At 43.9% G+C, this 23,215-nt stretch overlaps 1 protein-coding gene across 8 annotated transcripts in view; it reads left to right on the top strand.

The window, feature by feature from the left end:
* The first annotated feature begins 461 nt into the window (after positions 1 to 461).
* The window catches only part of LOC110485308 (ubiquitin carboxyl-terminal hydrolase 36), a 35,733-nt gene continuing 12,979 nt past the window's right edge, over positions 462 to 23,215 (top strand). For 5 of the 8 annotated variants that reach the window (XR_005035632.1, XR_005035631.1, XM_036941840.1 and 2 more), the window contains exons 1-14: positions 462 to 588; positions 10,730 to 11,010; positions 11,309 to 11,530; positions 12,641 to 12,751; positions 18,536 to 18,638; positions 18,789 to 18,856; positions 19,056 to 19,126; positions 19,466 to 19,548; positions 19,662 to 19,773; positions 20,006 to 20,146; positions 20,357 to 20,457; positions 21,056 to 21,239; positions 21,982 to 22,356; positions 22,658 to 22,879. Coding sequence is in view for 6 of the 8 variants with exons in the window: in XM_036941840.1 (XP_036797735.1) it covers positions 10,743 to 11,010; positions 11,309 to 11,530; positions 12,641 to 12,751; positions 18,536 to 18,638; positions 18,789 to 18,856; positions 19,056 to 19,126; positions 19,466 to 19,548; positions 19,662 to 19,773; positions 20,006 to 20,146; positions 20,357 to 20,457; positions 21,056 to 21,239; positions 21,982 to 22,356; positions 22,658 to 22,879 (2,061 nt within the window). In the remaining 2 variants the exon portion in view is untranslated. Of the gene's footprint in view, positions 589 to 10,729; positions 11,011 to 11,308; positions 11,531 to 12,640; positions 12,752 to 17,373; positions 17,479 to 17,674; positions 17,813 to 18,535; positions 18,639 to 18,788; positions 18,857 to 19,055; positions 19,127 to 19,465; positions 19,549 to 19,661; positions 19,774 to 20,005; positions 20,147 to 20,356; positions 20,458 to 21,055; positions 21,240 to 21,981; positions 22,357 to 22,657; positions 22,880 to 23,215 lie in introns of those variants that run through there. The other 3 variants (XM_036941843.1, XM_036941844.1, XM_036941845.1) reach the window with 3 other exon arrangements.

Here is a 23,215-nt window from a genome sequence, read left to right on the forward strand (position 1 = left end):
GACTGCTGAACAATTAACCAAACGGTCACCTAGACTATTTACATTGACCCCCCCCCCCCCCCCAACACACACACACACACACACACACACACACACACACACACACACACACACACACACTGCGGCTACTTGCTGTTTATTATCTATGCATAGTCACTACCCCTACCTACATGTACAAATTAACTTGACTAACCTGTGTCCCCACATTGACTCGGTACCGGAACCCCCTGTATAGGGCCTCGTTATTGTTATTTTATTGGGTTACTTTTTATTGAATGTTTTACTTGAGTTTTTTTAGTAAATATTTTCCTAAATCTATTTATTTAACCTCATTGTTGGTTATGGGCTTGTAAGTAAGCATTTCACGGTAAGGTCTACACATGATGTATTCGGCGCATGTGACAAATACAATTTGATTTGATTTGCTAACCTGCATTTTCATTGGCTTCACAAATCTGTCAGTCATGCTTGCCCACACCCTCTCAGAATGCAGCATGGGGGAAAGAATGTAACACAATTAAGGAACTGTAGCCAGGCAGAGTGTCTTTATCGCCAAACAGTCGTCGTTTTCGGATGATTGAACTTAAGGTGAGTGTTACTAATGATATTTAAGAATGATCAGTCTATCGATCTGTTTTTATAAGGACTAAACATCTGACGGATATTGTGAGGAGGTTGGGGGGTAGCTAGCTAACCACATTGCAGCATCGAGACGCCACGTTAGTCGTTAGCAAAGTTGCTAACCAGAAAGCTAGCAGTAAACAGTTAGCTTGCTGATGTTACGTGGTTTTTTTTTTTAGCTAGCTAGCTACCCATTCAGTGTCAGTTTTCAGTTGTTACAAATAGATACATGTAACGAATAACGTTAACTATTATCCTTCATCTAAAGCCTGTTTGTTTATCGGCTAGCGTAGTAACTAAAGTTACGTGTTTCCAACTCGGATGCTAGCTAACGTTTGCCTCTCCGTGACCCACAGTACTCCGCGTGGAGACATTTTGACCAGACCAGGTTCGACTAGCGACGATAGACGAGCTAATTACATTGCCTTGGTCACGTTGGCTAGCTAAATAGCAAGTTAGATACACATATAAGTACATACTGAACGAGGCCCCATAACAATTACATAAAAATGTCACAGAAATTGCAATGTATTTGGCTCGCTTTGCAGATTAGTTAACGCTTGATGGCTAAGCTAGCTAGAATGTCTAGTATCTAACCTGGCTTGCTAGCTACTGACTTACTATGTAACGTTAGTAGTTACTGCAGCCAACATGGCTGGCTAGTTAACTTGCTCTGTCTGTAAAATCTTTGCTAGCGACTTCGTCGCCGTGTCTTATTTAGCGAACTAACAATCTACAAACACATGTTAACTTTGCAGTAGATGGCCGGAAGCTAGTGAACTATTATGGTATTGTTGTACTTAAGGGGCAGAGCGCGAGCTAGTAAACAGTATATTACCGGAATAGCTAGGTTAACTTGCTAGCTACACTTCACAATCCTGTGCATACTTTTTTTTGTAAACACTGCTCAAGTCTCAGTCAGGGAAGTTGGCTAGTTTCCCGACAGTAGTTCAGTGTTTGAAAATGTCCATGTCCAGCAATGGGACTCGCTGGGTTTATAGCCGATGTTAAGACTTCAGATTCAGCATCTTCCATGCTGAACCTCCTAGTCGAAACATATGGACGATTTCGATCAGAAGCCGGTTTGTAATACTAACATTTAGCTATTTGTGGCAAGTAGCTAATGCTGGGCATACACCACACGACTAATACAATCGTAACAACTTGGATGTGCTCACATTTACATGTCTCCTTGTCCCAAATCTTTAATTCCATCAATCTTCAACCCCAGGACTGTGGTGCTCACATAACACAATGATTCCTTAGTTGATCCCCCTGCGTTTCAATTGTGGTAGGGAAAAATGCCGACACGCTAACGTTGAGCTGCTTTATTAGTGTTGAGATAATGTGTACATTATTATGTGCAGAAACATCCCAAAAGACATGGGTGCACAGAATATGGATAATAATAAATTCGATTTTTTTTGTTTTTGTCATGGTAGGACGCAATGTAATATTGGTGGGGTTTGTTTTGCATGGCTCGGTGCCCCGGGTGAGTGGAGATTTTTTTTTAAAGACTCTTGGAATCTTCTTAAATGGGCGAACTTTGCTAAGCTGGAGCACCTGACCATGTAAAATGAACCCGTCCATTGAAAAGGCATCCACCAATCAGTTTTCCATCACCTTGGTCCACACGGTGCGGGTTGTTGTTGTGTTCCTCTTCGCCATCATGGTTTTGGTCTCACATGCTGAGTGCTCATTGGGCATGGACTGCTGTCAATAGCCAATCGCATCATAGTACTGCTCATACTACAAGATGGCAAAATGGCGTGGTGTATGTTCGGCATAACCAGTCTCGTTGTTGCGTGTTATTGCCGTGCATACACTACACGATCTTTGACACGTTTTTGCTGTCCCAGACACATTTTCATGTTTGAGATGAAATCCTATGAACTTGGGCAAGGATCAGGTCATTGGGACTCGTGTAGTTTGAGCGGGTCAAGGACACACTGATTTTGGCTGTTCCGTTCTCCAGACCCCCGGTGGGATGTCCTGATTTAATATTCGGGCACATTTTAGTTGTATCTTGTAGTATGAGGATGGATACGATGCGATTGGGCACAGCATGTGAGACCCAATCATCGACGGCAAAGATGAAACCAACAGCTACCACAGCCACAAATTTAAAATGGTCTGTATTGTAAAAAAAATCTGAATACAACGTGTTTTTTGGTCTTAAGAATAGTAGTAGTAGGGTTTAATATCAGATTTTAAGATGAGAAATTGTGGAAATAGGCAGGATTTACCCATAATTATGGCAGTTTGGTAGAGCTGTGGAGAGAATGCAGCTGCTTAAATGTTAAATTTTCACCTCCAAATCCCAACCATTTGAGGGTCGGTATTTTGCCCCTCAGTCTCTTTTTCTGATGTTTTTTTGCTAGGGTTGCAAAGGGTTGGAAACTTTCCGGTGAATTTGGGGAGTTTTGTGTAAATTCATCAAAAAGTTAGCTTATAACAGCAGACCTTTTTTGTGGGATACATGTAAGGAAATTCTAGTCTAGTGACATATTTTGGTTAAACTATGCCCAATTCAATGGAATTGCAACCCTCTGCATTACGTTCTCCCGTCACATGTACAGCTGATTCTGAAGATCTTGCACACTAATGAGATTCAATTGAACCCACACTACTACACTGTCTGAGCCAAGGACTACATGCTTTCTGTTAAGTTTTGATTACAATACTGGGTGGGGTGAATATATTTTATGACAATTTTTAAAAACTTGTAAATTGTAGCCTACAGCAAAGTGTTTAAATTATTTCTAACTTGTGAATAATTTCTGCTTGTTAGTTTTAACTTACTTGAGTCTGAGTGTTAATTCACCTGTTTCAATACATGTTTCGTTTTAAAACATTTATCTTACAAAGGAGTTTAATCTAAATGCTTAAATAGTTATCTGTACATGGAATTGTATTTTTTAAATTCCCTTTTCTAATCTTTACAAGAAGTGCGCCCATGGCATTTATCTGATGTGTGGAGACATTTCACTGCAGCTAATGTAGAAGGAAAAGCGGTGCACATTTACAAATACTGTGCCAAATCAGATGTAAAGAATGCAACAAAGATGCAGAATCATCTGGCCAAGTGCATAAAGTTCCCTCAGCGCTCACAATAAGCAACCTCTGACAAAAGTCCCTCTACTTCTATTTGGGGTGAAAATAATGAATCAGAGACCTTATCAATAGCAACAGCTCATGGGCCTCCTGGAATCAGTAGTTTTTTTTTACTCATTGGAGGAACTTAGTCAGAGAAATGCTGATGAATGTCTTGCTCGAGCTGTGCATGCAATTTGTTCACCTCTGATGCTCACAGGCAATGTGTATTGGAAGAGATTTTTGAATGTTCTTCGCCCAGCATACACCCCTCCAACCAGACTACTTATCTACTCATTTGCTGGATGCAGAGGTCAAGTGAAGGTCAAGCAAATCATAGAGAAAGCAGACTGTAATGCAATCATCTCTGATTGGTAGTCAAATGTTCGTGGGCAAGGAATAATTAACTACATCATCTCCACCCCTCAACCAGTATTCTACAAGAGCACAGACACACGGGACAACAGACACACCGGTCTCAACATTGCAGATGAGCTGAAGTCAGTCATCAATGACCTTGGACCACAGAAGGTATTTTCACTGTTGACAGACAATGAAGGCTGCTTGGTCTAAAGTGGAGGACTCCTACCCTCACGTCACACCCTTTGGCTGTGCTGCTCATGCATTGAATCTGCTCCTCAAGGACATCATGGCACTGAAAACAATGGATACACTCTACAAGAGAGTCAAGGAAATGGTTAGGTATGTGTCATCAAGTTATATCAGCAATCTACCTCACCAAGCAAAGTGAGAAGAATAAGAGCAGCACATTGAAGCTGCCCAGCAACACCCGTTGGTTGGGGTGGTGGTGTCATTATGTTTGACAGTCTCCCCAAGAAATAGCCATATCAGTCTGCCGATATGGATAGCCCCGTCAAGAGGATCATCCTGGATTATGTATTTTGGGAGAGAGTGGTAAGCAGCCTGAAACCTATAGCAGTAGCCATTGCACGGATTGAGGGAGACAATGCCGTCCTGTCTGATGTTCACTCTGCTTGCAGATGTAAGAGAAGAAATCCATACTGCCCAGCCCACTTCACTGTTGCTCCAAGCAGAGGAAACTGCAGTTCTGAAATACATCAAGAAGCGTGAAGACTTCTGCCTGAAGCCCATACATGGAGCAGTGTACATGTTTGACCCCAAGTATTCTTGCAAGAGCATCCTGTCTGGTGCAGAGATCAACAAGGCCTATGGTGTCATCACTACTGTTTCGCCACCGTGGCCTGGATGAGGGCAAGGTTCTTGGCAGTCTGGCCAAGTACACTTCCAAGCAAGTGCTTTGGGATGGAGATGCAAAATGGTAGTTGTGCCAGGTTATCTCATCAGCCACCAGGTGGAAGGGACTTTGTGGATCTGAGGCTCTTTCCCATGTTGTCTCCATCATCCTCCAAATCCCACCAACATCAGCTGCCTCAGAGCGCAACTGGTCCTTGTCTGGGAACACACACATCAAAGCACGCAACAGGATAACCAATACAGGGGTTGAAAAATGTGTGGCCATCTGGGCAAATGTGAGACTTTTTGAACCTGACAGCGGGCCGTCCTCAACAGGGTTGGAAAGTGAAGGTGAGGCCTGAGAGTTTGATGTTCAAGAGGTGGACCTTGAGGAGGTCCAGGGAGAAGACATGGAAGCCTGAGAGGAAGACAACCAAAGCTTTAGTTTCTAGACTATCATTTTATATGTATGTATTTTGAAAATGTTTCTGGGAGATGCGATTGATCATTGGCGATCATTCAATATTCCCTTTTTTTTCAGTAAAATCATTCCATGTGAAGAGTCAACTCATTTAAAGTTCAATTCATAACTAAATTGTTTTTAAAATGTTCTATTGGGAGGATTTAATAATTTACAATTGTCTGTCTACTTATAAGGTGTATGTTTGTCTCCATGTGAAATGGTAAATATATCCAAAGGGGAAGTATCCTATTCAAAAAAACATATATTTAAATTATATTAATATTAGTTTGCATATATTTCCGTTAATTCCCACCAAGTTTCCACCTTTGAATATTCCCCCAAATGTGCAACCGATATTTTGCAAATAATAATGTGCACACTTATAGAGGCAGTTGCTTGCTGTTTGCATGTCGGCATTTTTTTTGTTTGCAAACCATAATGGAAAAATTGTTTAAATTATTTTTTTTTAATTATCGGATTGCCACCACAACTTTATTAATTCACTTAATCGATCTTACATCTCTCTGAAAGATGATCTATTGCCTCTGCAAACGGACTCTGTGTGAATATGGATCATGGGATGCTCATGTCGCCACCCTACCAACGGGAGTCGTTGACCCAAAGTGGGTGACAAGCTTGGGTCCAAAATATTCCCATAGAAATGCCTTGGGTGTATTTTGGCGAAAGTGAGACCTCTCACTTCACCTCTTCCTCTCTGATATGGCCTGGGGCTGCCCCCCCCCCCACCCCCCCCTGCCTCATGAATGATGTCATTACTGGTTAAAGAGCGAGCACACACTTTTATAAAATACGTTACTTCTATGCAGATGTTGTTTATCACTACAATAAAATGAGTCCCAATTGGAAGGGAAACAGATTGTTTGCCATCTGAAGCCCCATGAAATCAGCCAAAACAAGCTCAACTCAATGCATTCTCTTACTCCTATTCAATATGCATTCCCCTGTATTGTGAATAGGCTACATCTTGATTTTTACCAGTTTGTCAATATATTTACCATTGAAATAAATGAAGTCAAAGTCAAATTGATTGTATACTTGATTTAATTAATGCATGCATGGATGTCTCTGAAAAATGTTGATGTGAAAAAGTTCAAATGTGTTTATTGCACTCAGGATGCCTAGTGATTGAACAGCCAAGTAGCTGAGTTTCTGTCTGGAAGTGCCATTCTGTGACTTAGCCTAATACGCCTTTTGTTGCCGTGGTATCATTTTGGTATTGACTATTGTGATACTAATCCTGGTATCAGTATCTAAGTAAAAAGCCTAGAGTTTTCTTGATTGGGATGTCATTAAAACAGTATGTAGTGTCATGGGTCCACGGTGTCTCTGACAGTGGCATATCGTTCTGTGTGGTAGCCTCGCCTATATGGTCCAATGGTTGGGTAGAACAGCACCCCTATAGAAACGGTTTGGTGAATAAACTGAAAATCCCTGTAGGTGGTCCACCCACATCTCACTGTGGGCTGTGTGATTGTTAATTCTATCAGTAGCAGCACATGAAGGTTAGTCTGCCCTTGTGTGTGTGATGCTGCATGTGCAGCCCCCCTGCTCTCCTCCCTTGGCTACGTCACTGCCAGATCTAATGATGAGTCAGGCTCCCTCCCTTTTCTCCGTCAAGTGTGGGTTTGAACAGAACACTGCTCTGTGACTGGTCCATCCTGTGTCTGTGTGCTGTTGACCAAGAGCTGTTCCGTCTCCCCGGTGTGTTTCAACCCCTCAATGGCAGCATGCTAGTGCATCACTAACATATAGCGCTATAGTTTGCTGGTCGTACAGCAAGTTGACGCAAGGTTTGTGTAGCAGTCCTTTGTTTACTCTAAGCGTGCTGGGTTTTTAACAGCTCACCATATCTTTTGAGTTAATGGAATGTAGCCTATTCAATCATTCTCATGCTGACTATTCCAGCTAGCCTATTTGGAGTAGACTTAAAAAACATGTATTTATTTATATTAATCTTTATTTCACTAGGCAAGTCAGAACAAATTCTTATTTACAATGACGGCCTACTGGGGAACAGTGGGTTAACTGCCTTGCTCAGGAGTAGAACGGCAGAATATTATAAAAAAAATTACCTTGTCAGCTCGAGGATTCAATCCAGCAACCTTTCGGTTACTGGCCCAACGCTCTAACCACTAGGCTACCTGCTGACCTAGTCTTGCCTATACAGTGGGGCAAAAAAGTATTTAGTCAGCCACCAATTGTGCAAGTTCTCCCACTTAAAAATATGAGAGGCCTGTAATTTTCATCATAGGTAGTACACTTAATCAAAATTAGAAGAAAAAAAATCCAGAAAATCACATTGTAGGATTTTTTTTATGAATTTATTTGCAAATTATGGTGGAAAATAAGTATTTGGTCACCTACAAACAAGCAAGCTTTCTGGCTCTCACAGACCTGTAACTTCTTCTTTAGGAGGCTCCTCTGTCCTCTACTCATTACCTGTATTAGTGGCACCTGTTTGAACTTATCAGTATAAAAGACACCTGTCCACAACCTCAAACAGTCACACTCCAAACTCCACTATGGCCCAGACCAAAGATCTGTCAAAGGACACCAAAAACAAAGTTGTAGACCTGCACCAGGCTGGGAAGACTGAATCTGCAATAGGTAAGCAGCTTGGTTTGAACAAATCAACTGTGGGAGCAATTATTAAGAAATGGAAGACCTACAAGACCACTGATAATCTCCCTCGATCTGGGGCTCCACGCAAGATCTCACCCCGTGGGGTCAAAATGATCACAAGAACGGTAAGCAAAAATCCCAGAACCACACCTAGTGAATGACCTGCAGAGAGCTGGGACCAAAGTAACAAAGCCTACCATCAGTAACACACTACGCCGCCAGGGACTCAAATCCTGCAGTGCCAGACGTGTCCCCCTGCTTAAGCCAGTACATGTCCAGGCCCATCTGAAGTTTGCTAGAGAGCATTTGGATGATCTAGAAGAAGAGTGGGAGAACGTCATATGGTCAGCTGAAACCAAAATAAAACTTTTTGGAAAAAACTCAACTCGTTGTGTTTGGAGGACAAAGAATGCTGAGTTGCATCCAAAGAACACCATACCTACTGTGAAGCATGGGGGTGGAAACATCATGCTTTGGGGCTGTTTTTCTGCAAAGGGACCAGGATGACTGATTCGTGTAAAGGAAAGAATGAATGAATGAATGGGGCCATGTACTGTGAGATTTTGAGTGAAAACCTCCTTCCATCAGCAAGGGCATTGAAGATGAAACGGGGCTGGGTCTTTCAGCATGACAATGATCCCAAACACACCGCCCGGGCAACAAAGGAGTGGCTTCGTAAGAAGCATTTCAAGGTCCTGGAGTGGCCTAGCCAGTCTCCAGATCTCAACCCCATAGAAAATCTTTGGAGGGAGTTGAAAGTCTGTTTCCCAGCAACAGCCCCAAAACATCAGTGCTCTAGAGGAGATCTGCATGGAGGAATGGGCCAAAATACCAGCAACAGTGTGTGAAAACCTTGTGAAGACTTACAGAAAACGTTTGACCTCTGTCATTGCCAACAAAGGGTATATAACAAAGTATTGAGAAGTATTTGGTCAATAACAAAAGTTTATTTTCCACCATAATTTGCAAATAAAATCATTAAAAATCCTACAATGTTATTTTCTGGAATTGTTTTTCTCATTCTCATAGTTGAAGTGTACCTATGATGAAAATTACAGGCCTCATCTTTTTAAGTGGGAGAACTTGCACAATTGGTGGCTGACTAAATACTTTTCTGCCCCACTGTATGACAGTAGGTATAGATATGAGATATGCCATAGACTTATTTTATCCAAAGCAACTTAGTCATCCGTGTGTAGATTTTTCTCCTGGGAGTCGACCCCACTATCCTGGCGTTTTTAAGAGCCATGCATTACCAACTGAGCTACAGAGGACCAGTATCTAGCCTATTTCACTACTCAGTCCCATATTAAGCACACAAGTGATGTGCAGTATAGCCTGTCTTTTACAACCAATTCTGTAGCTCTTCTTAGAGCATAACCAACCTGGCCTGTATTTAGAAACATCTGACTAAGAGTGCTGATCTAGGATCAGCTTCCATCTGTCAGATATTCACTAGAATATCTGAAAGGCAAACTTATTTGAGATCAACACTCCTTCTCTAACGCTTTATGAAATTGGGCCCTGAGGTGAAAAAAATAATCAACGTTTACAACTGAATGAATAAAACAAATAGAACACAGATTGCACTTGGAATAACTGAAGGCATTCTGAGGACATGTAACAAACAGCATGACTGTTACCACACCAGTCTTTCCTTTGTGACAGTGGACTGTTGCTGGTTGGGATGGCGCTGACTTGATTGATGTAGGAATAGACCAAACATGAGTATCTGACCTGGTAGACAGCAGTTGTGCTTGTGTCGAGTCTCTCTCCCCGCTACACACACATGCACGAGCATGAACACACACATGATGCCCGCCTCCACTATCTTGCATAACAACCGAGACGGCTGCCAAGTCCCAGCCTGACTCCTCAGATACTCAGTCCTCTTGCCATAATATGCTGCTGCTCACATAATATGCCGCTCTCTGGCCGAAAAGCACTAGTTCCATGCTTACAGCCCGGGTTGCCAGTTTACAGTCCGGGTTTACAGTCCGGGGTTACAGTCCGGGTTTACAGCCCGGGGTTACAGCCCGGGTTGCCAGTTTACAGTCCGGGGTTATAGCCCGGGTTGCCAGTTTACAGTCCGGGGTTATAGCCCGGGTTGCCAGTTTACAGTCCGGGTTTACAGTCTGGGTTGCCAGTTTACAGTCCGGGTTTACATTCTGGTTGCCAGTTTACAGTCCGGGGTTATAGCCCGGGTTGCCAGTTTACAGTCCGGGTTTACAGTCCGGGTTACCAGTTTAGGAATCACTGACAGGAAATAGACATTCACTGCTACAGTAGCCTCTCTCTCTGAGGGAACGATGACGCTGCAGTGCTGTACTTGGGACTGGGTCTTGTGGATGTGCTACACAAGGTTGAGACCAATTGCTGCTCAGTAAGATTTCCCAGGTGTATTATTGTTATGGTATCATGACTTTTATTCCTAGGCATGCTGAAAAACATCTATATACACTGTGGAATTTAGTGTTTGTTCCTATGTGATTTAATTGACTAGTCTCAAACTGGCCTTATTGTGTGTAATTGTTCTGATTTTGTTTTATCTATACTGTAGGCTTGTGTGGATTATGTCTTCATACGTTTTTCTGTGTTCTACTTGTCAGTACCATTTCACCAGGTCAAATTCCTTGGTACATGTAAGCAAAGGTGATTCTGATTCCTGAATCCCACCCTCTGTCTCATCCACAGTGATGCTCAAACGATGCCTATAGTGGACAAGCTCAAGGAGGCCCTGAAGCCCGGCCGGAAGGACTCCTCGGCGGGCGACGATAGCGACCTCAATAAGCTGCTGGCCTCCTCGGCCAAGAAGGTCCTGCTGCAGAAGATTGAGTTTGAGCCGGCCAGCAAAGGCTTCTCCTATCAGCTCGACAGTCTCAAGACCAAATATGTGATCCTCAACCCCCGCGGCAGTGAGGGGGCCACTTCGGGTCAGAGGGCCAGCACAGAGCCCGCTCAGATCAAGAGGCAAGGTAAGGCCGTTGACTGAGAAATGTACCCTCTCTGAGCCATTCAAGAGGTTTGTTAAATCTAGTTTTCACTGCCACAGAATTAACACACGTCGCTATTCTTAATCACCCCCACTGTCTTAACCTTTTTGGTGGAATTGAAGAACAGCTCAATTCACCATGAGTGTTTCTCTCTACTGGGTTTTTGGCGACGTGATCGAGTTTGGCTGAATTGTTGAGTTTGTCTGCTGAACTATTCTCAATGGCTTTTCTGAATTATCCATGCAATTTCTGTAATTAATCTCACTCCTCCATCCACCAGTTTCAGACAACCAGTGTGGGGGCCAGAGTGATGGGATCCCCGCCCCGCAGAAGATGCTCTTCCCTGGGAACAGACTCTCCATGCGCTGGGAGCGTGTCTACCGGGTGGGAGCCGGCCTCCACAACCTGGGCAACACCTGCTTCCTTAACTCCACTGTGCAGTGTCTCACCTACACACCGCCCCTGGCAAACTATCTCCTCTCCAAGGAGCACAGTCGTGCCTGTGAGTAGTTCAGTTGACCTCTGGTTACATACCTTTTTGAATGGCACAATATAGGTGTTGTAGTGCAAAAACATTAAATGGGTCAATACAAATCTTTTGCTTCTAGTTTTTGAGACTAAACAGGTCCCCTAAATGGACAAACATATTGTCTAGAAATGACCTCAAAGGTTGGATGGGAAGGGGCACATGTCCAACAGCTCTACTCCCATGAGTAAAAGGGGATGCCTAGTCAGTTGTACAACTGAATGCATTCAACTGAAATGTTTCTAAAAGCATATTGTTTGCTTAAAAACAATGGGTTTGTGTGCATTCACAATATAAGAAATTGATTCATATTATGTCATAAGCCAAACAGCCAACATCTGACACACAATAAGCAACGAACATATGTTTAAGAGAACTGTTGTGCTGGAAGTCAAATGACTTCCTCAGTTTGTTGATGTAATGACGGTAACTTGACTTGGCCAGTCTGTTGGGGGTGATGACGGTGACTTGGCCAGTCTGTTGGGGGTGATGACGGTGACTTGGCCAGTCTGTTGGGGGTGATGACGGTGACTTGGCCAGTCTGTTGGGGGTAATGACGGTGACTTGGCCAGTCTGTTGGGGGTAATGACGGTGACTTGGCCAGTCTGGTGGGGGTAATGACGGTGACTTGGCCAGTCTGGTGGGGGTAATGACGGTGACTTGGCCAGTCTGGTGGGGGTAATGATGGTGACTTGGCCAGTCTGGTGGGGGTAATGACGGTAACTTGACTTGGCCAGTCTGGTGGGGGTAATGACGGTGACTTGGCCAGTCTGGTGGGGGTAATGATGGTGACTTGGCCAGTCTGGTGGGGGTAATGACGGTAACTTGACTTGGCCAGTCTGTTGGGGTAATGACGGTGACTTGGCCAGTCTGGTGGGGGTAATGACGGTGACTTGGCCAGTCTGGTGGGGGTAATGACGGTGACTTGGCCAGTCTGGTGGGGGTAATGACGGTGACTTGGCCAGTCTGGTGGGGGTAATGACGGTGACTTGGCCAGTCTGGTGGGGGTAATGACGGTGACTTGGCCAGTCTGGTGGGGGTAATGACGGTGACTTCACCTCATTATTCTATTCCTGTGCATTTCAGGTCACCAGTCGGGTTTCTGTATGATTTGTATAATGCAGAACCACATCATCCAAGCCTTTGCCAACACAGGAAATGCCATCAAGCCTGTCTCCTTCATCCGAGACCTAAAAAGTAAGTAGTGTGCTTCTTGTTTAGCTGTTTCCATCTTGAGTTGGCGTTGGTTTTTCAGAGTTGTAAGTGGAAGCTTGTTTCTAGCAGCATTGCAGTTTTTGTTGTCCTGCAAGGTACATGATATTGATTGGCTGTTATATTCTTGATTTCAGTTTAGTTTCAGAAACACTAACCAGGTTTCCATCTGTCCTTTTTGAGATTAAAGTACGTGGGGGGGGACAAATGTCCCAACGGGCCAGATGGAAACAGCAAATGTCACTAAACAAAATACGCTAGACAATACGCTAGACACGGTGGGGATGGTTTTATGTCTAAGATGAATTATGTGAGTAATGGAAATGCTTTTATGTGCCAATATTGCTATAATAACATCATATTGGAGTCACATGATGACATGTTGTGTAGTCTTCCCACTACGACTCAGGAAACCGTAGTTTACTACAGATGAAATAAGTGATGAACTTCACAGGGTGGTGAAAGTACAAGGTGTTGAGCATGATCCTCCTTTCCAACAAATATCCAGGGTCTTTTTCTGGTCATGATCGATGCTTGACTGCCGTTAGACAATTAAAAATGATCTCTCTCTAGTCATAATAATCATCATGTAGGCTATACCCTCACTGTATCTATGACTGAGCTGTTGTCTAGTGCTCATGTGCCAAGACCAGAGTGGGCTCACTCAGTATGTGTAGATGTATCTTTAGTGACAACTGTCAGTAGAGTGAAATATGCGATGGAAACCCATTTAACTCTTATTTGGTACAGTTGAAGTTGGAAATTTACATACTTAGGTTGGAGTCATTAAAACTTGTTTTTCAACCACTCCACAAATTTCTTGTTAACAAACAATAGTATGCAAGTATGAACACCATGGGACCACTCAGCTGTCATACCGCTCCGGAAGGAGAGGCGTTCTGTCTCCTAGTGATGAACGTAATTTGGTGAGAAAGGTGCGAATCAATCCCAGAACAACAGCAAAGGACCTTGTGTAGATGCTGGAGGAAATGGGTACAAAAATATCTATATCCACAGTAAATCAAGTCCTATATCAACATAACCTGAAAGGCCGTTCAGCAAGGAAGAAGCCACTGCTCCAAAACCGCCATTAAAAAAGCCAGACTACGGTTTGCAACTGCACATGGGGATAAAGATTGTACTTTTTGGAGAAATGTCCATTGGTCTGATGACACAAGAATAGAACTGTTTGGCCATAATGACCATCGTTGGAGGAAAAAGGGGGAGGCTTGCAAGCTGAACACCATCCCAACCGTGAAACACGGGGGTGGCAGCATCATGCTGTGGGGGTGCTTTGCTGCAGGAGGGACTGGCACTTCACAAAATAAATGGCATCATGAGGAAGGAAAATTATGTGGATAAAATAAAGCAACATCTCAAGACATCAGTCAGGAAGTTAAAGCTTGACCGCAAATGGGTCTTCCAAATGGACAATGACCCCAATAATACTTCCAAAGGTGAAGCAAAATGGCTTAAGGACAACAATGTCAAGGTATTGGAGTGACCATCACAAAGCCCTGACCTCAATCCTATAGAGAATTTGTGGGCAGAACTGAAAAAGCATGTGCGAGCAAGGAGGCCAACAAACTTTTTTTGTTTTGTTTTTTTAATTTTACCCCTTTCTCCCCAATTTTGTGGTATCCAATTGTTGTAGTAGCTACTATCTTGTCTCATCGCTACAACTCCCGTACGGGCTCGGGAGAGACGAAGGTTAAAAGTCATGCGTCCTGCGATACACAACCCAACCAGCCTTACTGCTTCTTAACACAGCGCGCATCCAACCCGGAAGCCAGCCACACCAATGTGTCGGAGGCTACACCGTGCACCTGGCAACCTTGGCTAGCGTGCACTGCACCCGGCCCGCCACAGGAGTCGCTGGTGCGCGATGAGACAAGGAGATCCCTACCGACCAATCCCTCCCTAACCCGGACGACGCTAAGCCAATTGTGCGTCGCCCCACGGACCTCCCGGTCGCGGCCGGTTACGACAGAGCCTGGGCGCGAACCCAGGGACTCTGATGGCACAGCTGGCGCTGCAGTACAGCGCCCTTAACCACTGCGCCACCCGGAGAGGTGGGCAGAGGCCAACAAACTTGACTCAGTTACTGTCAGGAGGAATGGGCCAAAATTCAACTAACTTATTGTGGGAAGGCTAGCTTGTGGAAGGCTACCCAAAACGTTTGACCCAAGTTAAACAATTTAAAGGCAATGCTACCAATTACTAATTGATTGTAATGTAAACTTCTGACTCACTGGGAATGTGATGAAGAAAATGAAGGCTGAAATAAATACTTCTATTTTTTTTTTGACATTTCACATTCTTAAAATAAAGTGGTGATCCTAACTGACCTAAGACATTTAATCCTAGTAAAAATTCCCTGTCAGGAATTGTGAAAAACTGAGTTTAAATGTATTTGGCTAAGGTGTATGTAAACTTCTCCTTTAACTGTCCGTGGAAATGTTGCACTACGTCACCACGCACAGCCTTTTATCCACAACAAGTACATTTGATGGAAACATCTTTGGTGACGTAGTGCAGCATTTTGTTTATATGCAGATTTGTATTGTTGCGTAAGAATCTCACTAGTTGGATGGAAACCTAGCTAATGAAATGAGAACCAAAGAAATCTGATTTAGTATTATGTACTGCGTGTTTTTCACTTGTTATTTACCCGTACATCGATTATAATATATAATCGTCCCGTAGATGGTGCATTGTGCCAGAGAACACCCTGGAGACTCGGTAGCAGTATGCATAAGGTGATGATATAACGCTGGTTGGAAGTGTCACTGTGAGGCTGTGACTGTTATATAGAGGGGGGAGGAGGGATGGTACAACCACCACACTGTTATATAGAGGGGGGAGGGATGGTACAACCACCACACTGTTTTATAGAGAGAGGGGGGAGGGATGGTACAACCACCATACTGTTATATAGAGAGAGAGGGGAGGGATGGTACAACCACCACACTGTTATATAGAGAGAGAGGGGAGGGATGGTACAACCACCACACTGTTATATAGAGGGGGGAGGGATGGTACAACCACCACACTGTTATATAGAGAGGGGAGGAGGGATGGTACAACCACCACACTGTTATGTAGAGAGAGGGAGGGATGGTACAACCACCACACTGTTATATATAGAGAGGGGAGGAGGGATGGTACAACCACCACACTGTTATATATAGAGGGGAGGGATGGTACAACCACCACACTGTTATATAGAGAGAGGGGAGGAGGGATGGTACAACCACCACACTGTTATGTAGAGAGAGGGGAGGGATGGTACAACCACCACACTGTTATATAGAGAGAGAGGGGAGGGATGGTACAACCACCACACTGTTATATAGAGAGAGGGAGGGATGGTACAACCACCACACTGTTATATAGAGGGGGAAGGGATCGTGAGTTCAGCCTGATCTGAAGCCACAAATGCTCGGATCACTGCTAATGTCAGTAATATAATCTTAAGTTTGGCACAGGAAATGACTGATCTTCTTTATTGGTTTAAGTTTGCGGAGACTTGGAGTGTGTTCTTCCGGCACCTTACTGTGGATACCTTATGGTGTGTTCAGTAGTAGAGTCCTCTAGTGAAGGGCTATTCCGCTCCTGGAAGGCAAAAACACTATGGGTTTTGTTCCTACCTTGTGTACCATTTCTGAATTCCTCCCATATTAGGAGAGGATGAAAACTAGAAGTGTTTTGGCCCACTTGGAGCGACATTGAACAGCCCTGCGATGGGCCTGTGTCAGAGAGGCGTTGTCCCCAGGGATCACCTTTCTCTTCTCTTGGTACTGTCCGAGTCTTCTTACATCCTGAATTTTTCCTTCCCAATTGCTGCAATACCCTCTCCCCCCATCCGGTGCTCTCTCTCTATGATGCCCTCTCTGTCTCCTTGTGACTGCAGGCTAGGAGTAGCAGGGTAGCAGCATTAGCACAAACCCACAAATGCTTACAATTTATCAACAGTCTGCTCTGCTGAGATGGTTGATTTTCCTTTAGCTTCCTCTGTCTCCTGGCTATAAGATTTCAGACGTTCTCTCCCTCGCCTCTTTCGCTCCCTCTCACCAGTCAGCCTCTTGCTCTCCTCACACCCACCATTTCCTCCTTTTCACTCTTGTTTGTGGTGTCTCCTTCCCCCTCTATCTGTTAAGAGGAGACTGTAGACTGGTTCTCCCTCCTGTTAAAGGAAAAAACACTCATTCCTTTAATATACAGTGTTAAATAACACTGAGAACAATTCTTTGAACAAATGTTTCATTTTGGCGTTATAAGAAGGTTGATAGCAACATGGAAAGTCCTTTTGGATATCTATTGCAGTTGAATACAAAATCCGCAATTCTCTCTATGGGCTAGCCAGCTAGCAAACAAACGTAGCAAACAATAATACCAACGACAATATCAGCATGTCACGTAGCTAGTTAGCTGTAAAATCGCCTTAAACTCCATTATCCATTTAGGCGTCGACAATCTCACCATGTTCAACCTGCACATCAATGTGCCTCAGAGTGGAGTCTGACATTTGCAACGACGTATATACTTTTAAGGAGATGGGAAATGTTGCTGAAGCATGTCAAGCACGGTGCATTCTGGGCTATTCTGGGACAAGCTGCGCTCTCCAAGGAGTGAAGGGGAGTCTATAGGGCGCAACCCAACATTAGCACAAATGTGTCAACAAGAACTACATTGCAAATCTTTTCCTAGACGTAAGATTAACTTGCTATTTGTAATATTGTATAGCTTTTGAATCATGGCGTTATGTAGTTTGGAGGAAAAAAGGCACGTTTCTTGACATTTACACTGACTTTGAGAAGGGATTGCGTGACGATTAGCTTAGCAACCACGTGACGCAGCATGACATCGTGAACATGTCTGCTGGGTGAGGTTATAGATATACATATATATTTATTTATTCCGTCTTTCGTTGGATTCCTATCTCCTTTTGTATAATATCTCTGACGCCGGCACCATGCACTCTGGACTAAAGAGGAAGACTTATGACGTGCGCTAGATCCTACATGAAATGACACATTTCTCCAGGTAGGAATATCACAAAAATATGATTAATGGCTCATTCCAGAGAAGACATCCTCTTGAGTTACGACATTGGCCAGTATTGAAATCTGACATGTTTGATCATCTTGAAGTCCTATTCCTAATAATTTCTAGTGTAGTGAGAGCTACTTCATCACAGTGCTACATCATACAGGCTGGATTTCTGCCTGCTTACATTCCAATAACGCAGATACACATGAAATTACCAGGGGAATTGATAGAACATCACTCAGAGATGCACGAAAACAATAGAACATTCAAAATGGATGAACCTTCCCTTTTAAGAGGAGACTAGCAGGTAGTGGAGTGTGTTTAGGTCTCTGTTTCTCCCTCCATTTAAAATGGATGAACCTTTCCTTTAAGAGGAGACTAGCAGGTTGTGGAGTGTGTTTAGGTCTCTTGTTTCTCCCTCCATTTAAAATTATGATACCCATTTGAATGGCTTAATGCCTCAGAGTGGTCTCATGCTGTAGGCCTGCTGATAATGGACGGGTCATTTCCCCCACTGAGGACAGTAATGTATTTTCACCGCACAGCCCATTAGTTACAAACAACGTCCAACCAACATCGGAGACAAAAACACAGGAAGAAGGTTGGGTTGGGCATGCTGGTATTGTGTGCTCTAGATAGTTTCCCATTAAGCCATAAGGGATGGAGTTGAGGCTTTTGGTATTAATCTAACAAGGTGTTTCTTTTTTGCTCTTGCAGAAATTGCCAGGCACTTTCGGTTCGGTAGCCAGGAAGACGCCCATGAATTCTTACGCTACACCATCGATGCCATGCAGAAAGCCTGTCTGAACAGCTACCCCAAGTAAGTTTGTCAAGTCATCGAGTGAAGGACATTAATTATACCTCAATGAAATGTGGATTGAATTGAATGTGGGTGTTCAGAAAGCCTCAATCTGTCATTTTTGGATGATTCTTTGTCTTTTTTTAATATATTTCTCTCTCTGGGTCGTAGGTTAGACCGGACGACACAGGCCACCACATTGGTCCACCAGATATTTGGCGGTTACCTCAGGTCGCGAGGTACAGCTTTCAGTCTACTGTATTGCACAGTTGGTCAATTCCATTTCAATTCAGGAACTCTTGGAACTGTAATTTGTACTTTCTGATCTGACTGGAATTCAAAATGAATTGATCCCAACCCTGCTACGTCGATAAACTACTTTTTAAGGCATATTGACAAATTGCCTTAGTGGATTAATTCTATATTTTTCTCTTTCAGTTAAGTGTTCCATTTGCAAAAGTGTGTCAGACACTTACGACCCTTACTTGGACATTGCTGTGGAGATTCGAGTAAGTCTCTTGCTTACTTTAAAAGTATCTTCCTCCTGTCCTTGAATACTTCACAAGCACAGATCTAATCAATCAATCACATTTATCCAGATACCCAGCCTAAAACCCCAAAGAGCAAGCAATGCAGATGTAGAAGCACATTGGCTAGGAAAAACTCCCTAGGCAGAAACCTAGGAAGAATGGTACTTATAAATTCTTGTCAGATAGGTGGTCCTATTGATTTATCCCTCGGCCAGAATAAAGAGTTAATTGATGTGTGTTTGCTGTCCCAAAGTCATCAGCTGAATTCCTATTTGGTTTCATGCCTGTGTTGAGTGGTCTTCCGTCTGTCCTTTTCAGCAAGCAGCAAATATCGTCCGAGCCCTGGAGCTCTTTGTCAAGCCCGACGTGTTGAGTGGAGAGAACGCCTACATGTGTGCCAAGTAAGTTCTGAGTAATGATGATGTAACTTCTAACACACTGATATTGTAGACGTACACAAGGCCCACATTAGTGTTATAGACGTTTTATAAACAACACACTTACACTTTATCAGGTGTAAGAAGAAAGTTCCGGCAACAAAGCGATTCACAGTCCACCGAACATCCAATGTTCTGACCCTGTCTCTCAAGAGGTTTGCCAACTTCAGTGGAGGAAAAATCACCAAGGTAAACCTCTCGCAAAAATAGTCATTACTCTGTTTAAAAATGCTGTTTCAGTGCAACAGTTCTCACCCTAACTGGGTCGTAGTCCGTAGGGCACCATTGCAAAACACTTTGCAATTATTATATATATTTTTTTGAAACATTCAGGAAGTTCCTCCCCATTTTAAAAAATAAAATAAAATTTGCTCCCTACTGAACATGCCCCTGATGCTTATCTCGCCTGTGTTTTTGTTAGGACGTTGGCTACCCAGAGTTCCTGAACATCCGCCCCTACATGTCTCAGAGCACAGGGGACCCGGTCATGTATGGCCTCTATGCTGTCCTGGTGCATTCTGGGTACAGCTGTCATGCTGGCCACTACTACTGCTATGTCAAGGTAAGGACATTGATGGTCGGCCTGAGACGGAACATTTGAGATGGATTTTGTTTGGAAGTCTGAAAGATAATTTACGTTTAGAACAGTGACAGTGAAAATCTATCAGAACGGTATGTTTGTTTGTCCTGTTAATCTGTGTTTAGTCTCTACTGTGGCATGTCCCTTCACTTTATTTAGAAAAGCCCATTCAGATTTCTGTTGTCTTCACAGGCCAGCAACGGGCAATGGTACCAGATGAATGACTCGATGGTCCATTCCAGTAACATCAAAGTAGTCCTGAATCAGCAAGCCTACGTTCTATTCTACCTGAGGTAAGACGTTAACAATATAGTTACCAGACCCGGGTCCAATACAGATGTCTGACAAGTTCAAATGCCTTTTACATTGAGACCTTATATAGTTACCAGCCCCGGGTCCAATACAGATGTCTGACAAGTTCAAATGCCTTTTACATTGAGACCTTATATAGTTACCAGACCCGGGTCCAATACAGATGTCTGACAAGTTCAAATGCCTTTTACATTGAGACCTTATATAGTTACCAGACCCGGGTCCAATACACATGTCTGACCAGTTCAAATGCCTTTTACATTGAGACCTTTTTCAAGTGAGCCCTGGAAGTGTTTATCTTAAGAGTTTACTCTGTTATGTTTTACATGACATTTGAGTCATTTAGCAGACGCTCTTATCTAGAGCAACTTACTGTAGTTGGTCCCCCGTGGGAATCGAACCAACAACCCTGGTGTTGCAAGCGCCATGATCTACCAACTGTTAAAACTATTCCATTGGTTCCGTTCTACACGACAAGCTAGATCAAGTATCTATTGCTGGTCTGATGGTTACTAGCGACTGATTGCAGTAGTAGCTAGGAACCATACACATTGACCATATCTGCTCTTTGCCCATTAGGATCCCAGAGACCAAGAAGAACGTGGATGGCCAGATCACCAAGCAGGGAATGGGGAAGAACGTAGCGACGTCAGAGCACTTCAGGAAGACCAACCTCAACAGACCCCTGTCCTCTCCGCAGGTCACCAAGGTATGGGACAGGCTGGCAGAACGGTCCGTCATCAGAATGTTTGAAAGCAATACGGTATGAATAGACTTGCTGCCTTCGATGTGATACTTTTATTGTCCATTTGCATGGAAATCAATACAATACAGAACGGTTCAAATAAGGACACACTAACTATACTGTCCTTACACAAGGTAATATACCACTGTTCCGTAGCCTGATGGCGGATGAGATGAAGCTGGCCTTACACTATAATTAAGTGTTAAGGCTTGGGGGCGTGTGGTATATGGCTAATATACCACGGCTAAGGGCTGTTCTGATGCACGACGCATCGTGGAGTGCCGGGACACAGCCCTTAGCCGTGGTATATTCACCATATACCACAAACCCGAGGTGCCTTATTGCTATTATATACTGGTTACCAATGTAATTAGAGCAGGAAAAAAATACAAGTTTTGTTATACCTGTGGTATACTGTCCGATATACCACAGCTGTCAGCCAATCAGCATTCAGGGCTTGTACCACCCAGTTAATAATATACATTATACCACTGTTCAGTAGCCTGTTGGCTGATAGGATGTAATATACATTATACCACTGTTCAGTAGCTTGATGTAAGCATGGTAAATAAGCATTTCACTAAGGTTGGTCTGTTTTGTTTGGTGTATGTGACAAATAAAATGTGATTTGATGGCTGATGAGATGAAGCTGGCTCTACCTCTTTGTTCTGAACCTGGGGACTTTGTATTGCCTCCTGGATGTCTTGTATGGGGTGTTGTCTCAAGGCTTGGTCACTGAAACATGTCTCTTTCACTGCAGAAACTGGACCCTTTCCAGCTGCGTAAGATTCAGTCCGTAGAGGGCGGCCTGGGCATACCTGTGTCTAGGAATGGCGCCAACATCTCCCAGCAGCCCAACAAGATGTCCAACGGGACGTCGTCCTCCTCCCACGCACCCACCAGGATACCCAGTGGACCCATGCTGATCGAGGAGCCCTTCAAGAAGCTGAAGAAGCCCTGTCCTCCTCAGCAGCCCCAGGCGCGCAGCAGCACCCCCGCCCCCTCCAACGGTGTGGCCGGCAGGTCGGACGGCGGAGACCGGAGGCACGGGAACCAAGGGGCCAGAGGCCTGGCCGCATCTACCTCACTCAAGTCCCTGTCAGACTCCTCCTCGGCAGACACCTCCGACTCAAAGGTACAGCACTAGTTCTAATATATTATGAATTTTATTGGATGGGCAGTTTGTCTACTATAACTGCCCAAATGTACCCTTATATAATTGCGGTCACATACAGGATGAAAATGTGCATATCTCAAACATACACGTTGTCTTATTTACATGCGCTTCCCTCACTCAGAATGTAATATATCCCATTTATTCTTTAGCCCAGTCATGTTAACGTTATACTGGATTTACCATAAGATGGTCAGTTTGTGTGTCATTGGTTTCTGGTCACGTTATTCATCAGAACCAAATGCTTGCTATTGTCGTCCAGGATTCCATGGGTACCAAAAGTGCGCCGGTTGGTGGGACGTCCACCCCCCCTAGGAATGTCTCGAACGGCATGGCCTCCCCTGCCAAGAGTGTGGAGCGCGTGGGCACGGAGGAGCAGAAGACAGTCAAGCTAAAACCCCTGGCCCTCAACAACATCACATCTTCACCCACCGGCACCACGTCTCCCCCACCCGCCAAGAAATTGGCCCTGTCGGCCAAGAAGGTGAGACTAGAGGCACCGTGAATGGCTCAGTAGCCGCTTACTTGCTGACCAGACTGCACGCGCGCAAGTTGATTTTATACACCGACACCTGATGCGATCAGGACACTCAGGTTGAAATAGCTAAACAAACTCTAAACCAATTATATTAATTTGGGGACTGTTCGAAAAGCATTAAACATTTATGACAATTTATCTATCTTGCTATTGCTAGCTAATTTGTCCTGGGATATAAATATTGGGTTGTTATTTTACCTGAAATGCACAAGGTCCTCTACTCCAACAATAATCCACCGATAAAACGGTAGACCAAATACATTTCTAGTCATCTTTCCTTCC

Source organism: Oncorhynchus mykiss, chromosome 13, assembly GCF_013265735.2.
Source record: "Oncorhynchus mykiss isolate Arlee chromosome 13, USDA_OmykA_1.1, whole genome shotgun sequence".
NCBI lineage: Eukaryota > Metazoa > Chordata > Actinopteri > Salmoniformes > Salmonidae > Oncorhynchus > Oncorhynchus mykiss.